This window comes from Acomys minous, assembly GCF_964271855.1.
Source record: "Acomys minous genome assembly, chromosome: 17".
In the NCBI taxonomy this organism is placed as follows: Eukaryota; Metazoa; Chordata; class Mammalia; order Rodentia; family Muridae; genus Acomys; species Acomys minous.
This window is the reverse complement of record NC_140500.1, coordinates 17155460-17166315: the sequence shown is the minus strand read 5'-3', so window position 1 is coordinate 17166315 and position 10856 is coordinate 17155460. Positions and strand designations below refer to the sequence as shown.

The 10856-nt window shown below is 46.4% G+C and overlaps 1 protein-coding gene across 1 annotated transcript; it reads left to right on the top strand.

The window, feature by feature from the left end:
* Positions 1 to 335: 335 nt before the first annotated feature.
* GABARAPL1 (GABA type A receptor associated protein like 1) lies at positions 336 to 9129 on the top strand. Its single transcript, XM_084766495.1, has 4 exons — positions 336 to 693; positions 4428 to 4506; positions 5442 to 5560; positions 7874 to 9129. Exons 1-4 carry the CDS (start codon positions 604 to 606, stop codon positions 7937 to 7939), a joined length of 354 nt encoding a protein of 117 aa, XP_084622621.1. The 5' UTR covers positions 336 to 603; the 3' UTR covers positions 7940 to 9129.
* The last annotated feature ends 1727 nt before the right edge of the window (positions 9130 to 10856 follow it).

Genomic DNA, 10856 nt, shown 5'->3' with positions numbered 1-10856 from the left:
GCTTGTGACGGCCTGGCGTTTTTCCATCAGCCGACTCCCAACCCCTTTGCTCTGGAAACAGCTGGATTTTCTTCCTGTGTGTTTGTTTTGGGCATCAAGCAAGCAACAGGAAGGGGAGGGAAGAAGACATTTGTTAGAACATTCTTTGGATTAACAAAATACCTTGGATATCAATTCACAACAACACAAATCAGACCAACAAAGGTTTCTTTTTGTTGGCGTAATTTGGGAAAAGCTTAGGCATAAAGAAGACAGAGACAAATAAGCAATGTTTTTGTCCACCCCCATTTGGCAGATCCTTTGTGCCGGGGGCGGGGCGTCGTGATGTCACAGCACCGCCCTAGTGTTTTTGTGTTTCCCTGCTCTTGGGAAAAGCTACCCTATTTCTTTACCTGGTGGTCCTTTTCCTTCATACCGGGAGATCTCCAGGTCCCTCTCTGGACCTCTGGCCAGGTAGTACGGCGACGGGCTCGTGGGAGCTGACGCGAGTGAAGTGATTGTGATAAGGTTGACATTTGACTAGGGGGTGGCCAGGCGAGAGACGCAGTCCCCAGCGTGAGCAGCAGGCCCCGTCCGGGGAACTCCTAAATCCTGCGGTCCATCATGAAGTTCCAGTACAAGGAGGACCACCCCTTCGAGTATCGGAAAAAAGAAGGTGAAAAGATTAGGAAGAAATACCCGGACCGGGTGCCGGTGAGTTGGGGCGAAGGAGGGGGGGTGGGGAGGGCGAGCTGGAGAGTTCAGGAGCGAGCTGTCCTGGAGCTGCAGGGTGGCTTGGTGCTGATCCGTAGCCCTGGCGATGGAGGGTCTCCGGAATCACGTATCCCTGACCTGTTTCAACAAACCCATATCCTCAGGGCCTGTGCCCACCTTCGGCATCTGGAAAGCTCAGCCTGCGTGCGTGGTGAGTGAGTCAGCAGGATTCAGCACTCAGCACTCGTGGAGGTGGGGATGGGCGCGTGCCGCGGCCTGTGTGTGCGGGGGGGCGACTGATTGGGGGCTTCCGATTGGATGCGTTTGTAGAGAAGCCGACTAACCATGGTGCGGCAGGAGAGACGAGCCTTGTGCCGGTCCAGGTCTGTCTTACTTGGTTCTTGGTGGATCCGAGTTTCGTTCTCTTTTCCTTGAGCGGAGGAGGAAAGGAAAAAAGAAAGGAAGGAAGGAAGGAAGAAAGAAAGAAAGAAAGAAAGAAAGAAAGAAAGAAAGAAAGAAAGAAAGAGAAAACACTAGAGAAGCCCGCAGATTCTGCCTTTCTTTTTCTTAGAATTAGGAGGCGGGGAGCTCCAACCAGGCACTGCCCACACCACCCTCCGCCCCCCCCCCCTTCCCCGCAAACAAGGTCACGCTCTCTGCGCCACAGTCAGCCTGCCTCTTCATCATGTCTGTCTGCGAAAGGATGTCTTGCCCTAAACTGTGATGGGTGGGCCCTTGGACCCCAAGAGCCAGGACTGAGAACCATTTCCTCCATGAATATAAGCCGATTTAAGCAGCTAAAACCTTGTTCATGCAGTGAGGAGAAAAACACTAAAGGGAGTCTCCAGCATCCGGGTGTTTTTCACTTTACCTCCTCCCCCTCGCACTTGTTCCTCCCCCGCCCGCCCCCCCCCCCTCCTCTTGAAGGCTGCGCAGCAGAATTGGAAGCAAAGGGCGACATTACTGTTGGATATGGTGGGTAGCTGAGCAGGGACTTTTAAAAGTGTTCTCTTTATCTGTACAGGCAATGATATTAAATTAGATTAGCAATATAACTTTGCAGGGTAAAAGAGCTGGGCTGACCTGAATATTTTCTGAATATTTTTCTTGATGCTAAGTACAGAGATAACATACAGGGTACTACCAGAAAGGCTGGGAAACATGCTAGTCATGCCTTCTCAGTGCACAACCCTTCATGTGTTCCTTCCTTGAGCTCTGGGCCTTGGAGGATTGCTTTCAAAATTTGCGCGCGCGCACACACACACACACACACACACACACACACACACACACACACCCCTTGGTGTTTTTAAAATGACACACAAACTACACAGCTGGCAGCACTGTGAATGCCTTGTCTGCATAGTCACTGGCTCTTCACACTATTAAAATCCCTGTACTACGTTGACGTTGACGTATATACTCCAAAGCACAGGGAAGTGAAGTCACCACTCAAAGGCTTGACATTGCTGCCTGGCAGAGGGGGGAAATTCCAATCCTGCTTATCATGCCCGAAGGCTTCCAGAGCCCTTGCCTTTTGGTTGTTTTTCTTTTGTTGTTTTTTTGTTTTTGTTTTTGTTTTTTTGTTTTGTTTTGTTTTTCCAGACTGTAGTACAGTTCCATTAACCAGAATTAAGTGTACACCTTGCACGGTTGAGCCCTGGTGCTAGGTTAACTCTTTCTGCCGTCTGGAGTTTCAGCCGTAGTCCAGTGCCAGCCAGGAAACTTAAGCCAATGTCTACCTGTTACTCAGAACTTTTAACAGAAATACGAGCTGTGACGCATACCTGTTTCCAACTTAAAACCTCCAAATTTCACCAAGACAGTACCTTTTCTTATTCAGTTGGTTACTGGGCTCACCCAGAAAATTTCAGTTTCTCCTGCTTACGACTTGATGTTGAGTATTTTACTTCTGTCACCCAGACCTCATGGCTACTCTAGTTTTTCCCCCTCCCATGATGCCTCCCAACCCGAGAGGGTCACACCGTATGCTTGCCATCTGGCTGTGACATGGAACTGTGCTAAATGGAGGAGCGTTGAGGTTGGAACCAAAGGTGGAGTTGGAACCTCTTGCCCAGTGGCTTCTCCATCGCTAACCTTAGCTGCAGAGGTGATTCAGCCTTGTGACAGAAGTTCCTGTGCCTGACAGAAAAGCCACTAAGTGTCTAAGGCAGTCTGACTCACACCTTAAGCTTGGCCTCAGAAGAGGTCTGTGTGGGCCTTGGGAGAGTGGGTCATGGGATCTTGAAATAACAGTGCTGGAAACCTGTAACATCAGGAACTGCTGTACACGTGGTTTTTAAATATCCAGCCCTATGGCTTATGAGCCACCTGCCACAGATGCAGAAAACAGTTTCCCTCTCCTCTTGGTGGGAGCTGCCGGGTCTCGGTATTGACCAGTTCCAAGCATTTATTTGTACTTATTTGTATGGGGGGGAGGACAGGCAGGGGTTGTAACTTGATGCAGAAGCTCAGAGAGGTTAAAAAAAAAACATGGAAAGTTACATAGTTTCTAAGGATACTTGTCCAGTGTCTCTTTCTGATTCTTTGCTTTTTTGGTATTTCCCATTTCTTATATCTGATTTTTTCAAAACAAAGAATCTGATGTTAATATTCTTGCAAGATGCTTTCTATTTTTTAAATAAATATATAAACACCATCTAATATTTTTTCTTTTTCCTTCTTGCAAAAATGCATAATCTTTTAAAATTTTAAAAAAGTTATTTAATGTAAACATTGAAAATCCCTTAAAATCCTAACATAGTTAATAATGCTGGATGATTCAATGCTTTGTCCTCGTAAAGTGTCACTCATTATAAAAATTCATAGTAGTTTTCACTTAGCAGTGAACACTTTTTTGCAAAGTTTGAAATCTGAGCCGGATTACCTGTGTGTATTAGTTCTTACTATAGCAATGCTGAGACAGTCAACTTCTTTAAGGCAAGAAGAGGCTCCTGGCTTCAGACGTCTCAGTCCATGCTCAGTCGGCCCCATTCTTTGGGCCCATGGTGAGTCAGCCTATCATGGTGGAAGCACCTAGGAGCATTGGCAGAGGGAGATCAGACCTAAAACTCCCATGATGCCCCACCCCTTAAAGTGTCCATCACTTGGTCATAGCACCAAAGTAGGAGCACTTTGTTAACATAGGGGCCTTTGGAAGGCATTTACCCCTCTGTGTAAGTGTGCACATGTGAGGCGAGGGGGCCATGTGTGTAATTGTATGCATGCATGTGGAGGCCAGAGGTTGATGCCTGGTTCAATTCTTGGTTGCTCTTCTCATTACTCACTGAGAACCCAGAGCTTCCCACTTCAGTTAGTCTCTAGCCAGACAGCTTGGCCCAGGGATCCCAACACTGGGCCCAGCATTCGTGCAGATTTTAGGAGTCAGGACTCAGACTTGACACTTCGACAGAGAGTGCTTTATCCCCGTGCCATATCCTTGGCTCATAAGCACTATTTTAGAGAAAAAAAAAATCAAATAATACTAAGAGGTCATCAGACTTTCTTAGAAACACAACAGCTTTATTTCAGTTCTCTAACAAAATATCATAAGGTGAATTTCCTTTACAGTCCTTTCTAGGTAATTCGTGGTTACTTAAGATGAATGAGCGTTGGAAGGGGGTACTGAAAAATTACATTGAGCCTAGATAGTTTGGGAGAATGTAGGGTGTGGAAGGAAAACGGCCATGCTAGGGCCTGCAGTTTGCATCCCCACCCTTTTGTTCTTCTTCCAGGTCATCGTGGAGAAGGCTCCTAAAGCCAGGGTCCCTGATCTGGACAAGAGGAAGTACCTTGTGCCCTCTGACCTCACCGGTAATAGTCTTTCCCTCTGTCCCTTCATTCTAGGCAAAAGCAGTCTTGGTCTTTATTTCCAGTCTAAGGTGGTGACTGTGCATGGGTTGTGACCGTGCATGGGGTTCCTGCAGGAGCTTGCCAGTGCAGCTAGGGCACACTCTGTCCTCCTGTTTCCAGCTCTGTTTGGTATTTCCCAATGCAGTACTCACGTGCCTTATTCGTGGAGACACAGCAAAGCAGCACTCTGTGAATAGAAAACTAATAGTTCGGTCATTTGCACCACTTTGCCAATCAGCCATGAGGTCGGTTTGTTCCAGTGTCTTGGGAGGATCACATGTCAGAGATTTATATCAAAGTGCTCTGTGTTTTAATATTTCTGTTCAGGGGATGAAAGCTTCAGATCTTAGCCTATCTGCTGTCTTGAGTCATATGTATATTTAGACTTCGCCTTGTTCTTAATACAGTACCAAGTACCTTGAAAAGGTTGTTTTAGATATGCTTTCTCCAGTGTTCATGCATTTATCAGCCTTCCAGAAGTTTACCGTTGCTTGCAGGGAGACGTTGAACATTGAATGCACTCATTGCCCCCAGTATGTGCCCTCCTGGTGCTGGGATGGCCAGAGTCCTGTGGATCTCCTCCTTTTGTTAGCTCTCAAGGTGCAAATGGGGCTGGAAGGCATGGGGGTCTGCTTTAGATGGGAAGGCTTCAGTCTGCCTCACAGTCTCCCACAGTAGCTGTCAGTCTGGGTAGCAGCAGCCTGCAGTTGGAGGAAGGAAAGCAACCCCACTGTGCTGTGTCAGGGACTGCACAGGCCTCAGTTTCCAGTAAGTCTCTTGAACAGTATTTGGGTCTGAAAAGCTTGTACTTACACAATAATGTTTTCCCCCTGACACTTCTCCTTCTACTCATCTTTTTTTCATTTCTTGCCCTGCACTTTGTTTCCTCTGTGTAGTTGGCCAGTTCTACTTCTTGATCCGGAAGAGGATCCACCTGAGACCTGAGGACGCCTTATTCTTCTTTGTCAACAACACTATCCCTCCCACCAGTGCTACCATGGGCCAGCTGTATGAGGTAATGGCTTTGGTCACAGTCTCGAGCAGCCTGGTGTCCCCTCGTTCGGGTTCCAGGGTTTGTTAAACACCTGGGTGGGAAGTAGGGCAGGAGGTTATTTATGGGGATCCTCTTACACGGCCGCCCTGTGAAGCTGGGAGATTAGATACCCCTTGTCCTTTAGGGACGGAGCACACCTACTCAGTTTAATCTTTCGAAATCTCTTTGCAGCCTTGGTGACTGTAGTGCTGCTCTATTTGCTGGCTCCGGTGGTTCTTGATAGCAAGGCATCACTGGGAGCATGCCGTTCTATTCCTTCCTCTGCGAGCACAATTCGTTAGTGAACTGTGCACTCCGCTCCCTGCTTGTCCATCGTCCCCATACAGCCCGTACCCTGTCTTCACAGTTAGTCCAGAAGCTCTCTTTCTAGAACATTCTTTAGACTTCGAAGAGTTCCCATTATCTGAGTACAGTGAATGAGTTAAGATGTAAAGTTAAGGTAGACTCTGGATTTCAGAAAAACCGTAATAAGGAATTCACATACGCATGACGTGACTGCACTACCCTTGAACGACGTCACACACGATGCTGCCTTCCCACTGTGCTCCCTTAGGTAGTCATGTGCACATCTAGTAACCTCGGCCTGGTCCTGATTACAGCCACAGCATGTATTCTCCATGAATGTGCATGTCCATATGTGTTTTGTGATATCTGTGTTCTCCTTGATTTGTGTGTGTGTGTGTGTGTGATTGCAAGTGTACATGCATGTGTGTACATGGTTGGCAGTCAGAGTACCACTTGCGGTGTCATGCTCAAGAACATTGTATGTCTCCCTTGAGACAAGGTCTCCCATTGGCTTAGAGTGTGCCAGTAGGCTGGCCATTTTTGTCTGGGTTCTGGGAATTGAAGTCAGGTCCTCTGGGCTTGCAAGGCAAGCCTTTACTCATTGATCCATCTTCCCAGCCCCCCTCCTGCCCTAGAATAATATTTTTTTTCCAAGATAAGGATTATTTCCCAATATTTTGTTTGTGAAAACTTTGAAAACATGCCAAAAATTTGTACTGTACTTTTTTTGTTTTGTTTTTGTTTTTACATTTATTAAATTTATCCATCCCTGTTGAGCTTAGAGGATCTTTTTGTTTAGTTTCATTTTGGTTTTTTGAGATAGGATCTTGACATGAAGCTCAGGCCGGCTTGTAATTTACCATACAGCCCAGGTTGACTTCAAATTTTAATGTTCTTTCTCAGTCCCCCACATGCTGGGATTACAGACACATACCATCACACCCAGCAGCTTTTCTTTCAGTGTCTTTTATTAGCATGTATTCATTATATAATAGGGTTTTATTATGTGTATTATGTATTATATATACAACATATTTCAATCACATTTACCGCCCCCCCTCTTTACGCTGTCTTTTTCTTCTCCTACTCTTCCTTATCTTACCAGTTGGACCTCCTATTTCTATTTTTTGTTAACTAGATGAATTTCATTGGGGCTATTTACAGGAGGGTGGTAAAGGTTTGCTTAAGGAAGCATGGTCACCTTTCCTATGTGTAAATCACTGCAGAAAATGAGTCCCTGGCCCCAGCAACCATTAATTACACACAGATCATCAGGAAGGGGTCAGGCCCCAGAAACCTCTTCCCAGTCATGATGGAGTGTTGAGAAGACTAATTTTGTGGAGAACTGGTGCAGATAATAAACGCTGCATGTGAGGTCAAGAGTGCAGCAGCCATCCTATCTAAGGAAATCAGCACTCCACACCTCTCGTCACCTTCCTTGGGATCTTAAACACTCTTTCTTCTTCCCTGAGCTTTTGGGGGCCACAACTTAGATGAAGTGCGCGTGACCAATCATTAAACAATCACTTGTTATCAGTACTTTGACCAACTACTAGACTCTAGTCACTGTTGATCACTGCAAAAAGAAAATACCTGACTGAAGCTGACTGTAGAATGATTGTTTTTTTAAGAGTAAGGCTTACCTGAGTTATTTTTCTGCCGTTGGTCATACATATTCTCTATAATAACCTGTGTTTGTGAAGTCAGAGCTCAGCATGTAGCTGATGTCGCTCCTTGTTCTTCGTCCGTCTACTTTCCCCTTTTTTTCCAGTGCTAAAACTTGACCCCAGGGTCCGCTCTACATATACTAGGCTAGTGCTCTACCACCGAGCTGTACCCCCAACCCTGTTCCATTTTTTTAAAAAAGTAGACTAAGAGTGACTTTCACGCTTCCTGTGAACAAGATTGCTCAAGGCTCGGAATCATAGAGATGATGAATAATGCGAATGTTTAATATTTTATGAACTGTCTTCTTTTCTCCTCTTGTAGGACAACCATGAGGAAGATTATTTTCTGTATGTGGCCTACAGTGATGAAAGCGTCTATGGGAAATGAGGCAGGAGCCCAGCAGATGGGAGCACCTGGACTTGGGGGTAGGGGAGGGGTGCGCGTGGGACTTGGGAAACCAGAGGGAGGGCTCCCAACCATGGAGGAGACGCAAGGTGAAGACATTGGAAAACATCACACCGCACACACTGTCGTCTTTTTTTCCCCCCCCCCCACAAGCTCAATTGTTCATTTTCTCTGCTTCCTCAGCCCAGGAGGAACTTGTGTTGGGTTGGCTACGAGAGACGGATGGTGACGACATAGTTTTCACAGGCTTGCTGTAAGCTTTAGTGCAGTTTCATCAGAGGGTTGGGAGAAGAGCAGGTGGCCACGAGTGAAGACTACAGTTCAGGAGCAACTCCCGTTTCTTTGGGCAGAGGTTTGGTTTTTGGCATTTGTCCGAGCCACACAGGGAAAGGGAGAAAGGAATGCTTTAGGAGCTGTAGGGGACCATACCTAAGGGACCAAAAGATGCCCACTGTCGTTGAAGCATTGTGACCCCTGACCTCTGTCTCCAATTCCTCCTTATCCTAGTCCTTTTCTTCCACTCAAGTGTCACAGCACTCCTCCAGTTGTGACAATAGACACCTGCACAGATGTTTAGGTGGAGCCCTCTTGGAAATAGGGCTGTGCGGGAATGTGCTTACGATCGCCAGTAGTGTGGATGCCGTTAAGCTGGAGTTCAGGGTTGAACATCTCTGTTCCTCATCCCATAACTACCTTGAAATTTTAGGAGCCTCAGGATCAGTCCTCTAGCATTTCCTTTCGCCTTTCTCATGTACAGGGACAGAGCGTCTATGTGTGGAGGGGGGGGGTCCGGGTGACAGGGTACGCTAGATCATACACCTGCCTCTCACCTTCCCCCGCTGCAAGTCTCTTCACCCTCACACGCACTGGAATGTTAAGTGATGTGGCTAGCTGTTTCCCTCCGTGGCATCCGCCATTCAGAAAAGATGGAGTGGGGACTCCAGCGTGTCATGGGGCGCTTTACTCATTCATTTTCATTTAGGGACTATGTGGGGGAGGGGCGGGGGCAGGAATTGCATTCACACGTGACATTTCAGTTCATCTCTACAAACGACGAGCCTCCTCCCTCTTGGGAGCAATCTGTATGTCTGCTCTGTCAGCTGCAGGTTCTGGTATTTTGAAGTCAATGTTGTCAGGCCAGGGAAATAAAATAATTGCTTACCTTAAAAATCCTCTGAATTCAGAACTGTCACTTTTTTTTTTCCCCTTTTGGTTTTCATCTGAAGGAAGGTTACGTGGACACCTGAATTTTCGAAGAACTAGTGGTGGGTGTGGATTTGGCAGTGCCTGCTTACAGGAGTCAGCTGTATATGTGTTCGTTTAGCTGTTGCCCGTGGGAGAAGGGTAGAGTGTACTGTGTGTTTCGTGGGTTTCTGTGTGCATGGTTTTCTGCTTGGTATCTAAGTGTCCAGTTCGCTGTTCATGTGTTTCTCACAGCTAGACTGCCTGCCTCACAGGGGAGGGCTGATACGGGGTGTGCTAATTAGGAATGCAGATGTCTAGGCTTCGCCCCAGATTTGGCTGGCAGCTGTGTAGGCGGCTAATTATGAGCAAGTGCCTCAGAAGATCCTGCTGAGCCTTCAAGTCTGATTTCTGCTTCAGGCTTCAGGTTTGCACCACAGGTTGCAAACACAACTTACTCTCTCCGTTACACTTCAAAAGATGCTAACATCTTCCAAAGAAGAAGATAGTACCACTCTGGGGCTCAAGGACAAATTCAGTGTCTTTTGAATGCATGTGGGTATATGAGTTTTTGATTGAGTGAGAAAGCCTATGTGGCTAGTCTGGGGTTAGAAATCAAAGAGAGCAGCCAGGACGTGAGTGAACCCTTGGTACCCTTCGAACCCTCTGATCTCTTGACAACTCCATAGCTAGGTGATGGTTTCCTATTTATTTTTAAGAAATAAGATCGAGTCACCAGAAAGGAATTGGAAAGTCATAGAATATGTACACTAGGATGTTACCAACAGTCAAACTGCCCCCTGAAGTGATGGAGAAAATTCAGTTAGGATTGAGAGGAAATAGAGAAGCCTGGCCTAGAAAACAGCAACAAAACTTCTAGAAAATGGAAATGCTTTGACGTTTCCAATCAGTGCATTGAAAATTGATGCCTGCGAATTTTGAAATGGCATGCTGTTATTCAACAAAGCCAAGCAAAGGCTACTGCTTGGGGCTGCTGTGATGAAACCATCTTGAAACTATTACCAACCATCTAGGAATAGGACTGACCCAAAGAACAGAGATGGCAGAGCCTGCGCCCTCTGGACTCATCTGAAATCACCTTTGCTGAAATGGACCTTCAAGTTCAGAGACTCTCCCAGGAAACACTGGCTTTTTCTAGTCCCACTTTTTTGCTGGATTTTTTCAGAGGAAAAAGCATTTTTATTAGGGTAGGGCACTACTATTTTAGATCAGAACCATTTTACAGATGCATTATTCTAATTAGCTAAGTTTAGTCCCAGTGGCCTGCTTAGAACTTGGTACTGTTTTCTGAACATAGTGTCTTAACACCTTGTGGTTCCCCAAGTCTTAGAATGCTGCTTAACTCCCTCAGGTTCTTGCTGGCTTCCTGTGAACCGAAGGCATCATGGGAAGTGTCCGATAGCCGGGTCTCTATGTTCCACTACACACTACTAGGCTAACTCCAGATCTACTCAGTCAGGACGCAGTTTAAAACTATTTCCTTTATGGGGCCTCAGAGACAATTCTAATTCCAGATTTGCCGGGAAAAGCTTGATTATATGCAAGGGCAAGCTTGCGTGTTTGCCAAGGGCAATGTTTTCTTAGAACTGGTTCTTTCTCTTGCTGCGGAAGGAAGGCTCCCCAGTGGGCAAAACAACGATTGGTCTCCTTATCATTCGAACAGAAGTCTCCATCAGCAGATGTGGTGGGGTTGCTT

Bases quoted from the DNA above. Each gene is read 5' to 3' on its own strand.
- GABARAPL1 (XM_084766495.1), top strand. From the start codon at position 604: ATGAAGTTCCAGTACAAGGAGGACCACCCCTTCGAGTATCGGAAAAAA. The intron at 694-4,427 runs GTGAGTTGGGGC...TTCTTCTTCCAG, and splicing joins AATACCCGGACCGGGTGCCG to GTCATCGTGGAGAAGGCTCC. The intron at 5,561-7,873 runs GTAATGGCTTTG...CTCCTCTTGTAG, and splicing joins CCATGGGCCAGCTGTATGAG to GACAACCATGAGGAAGATTA.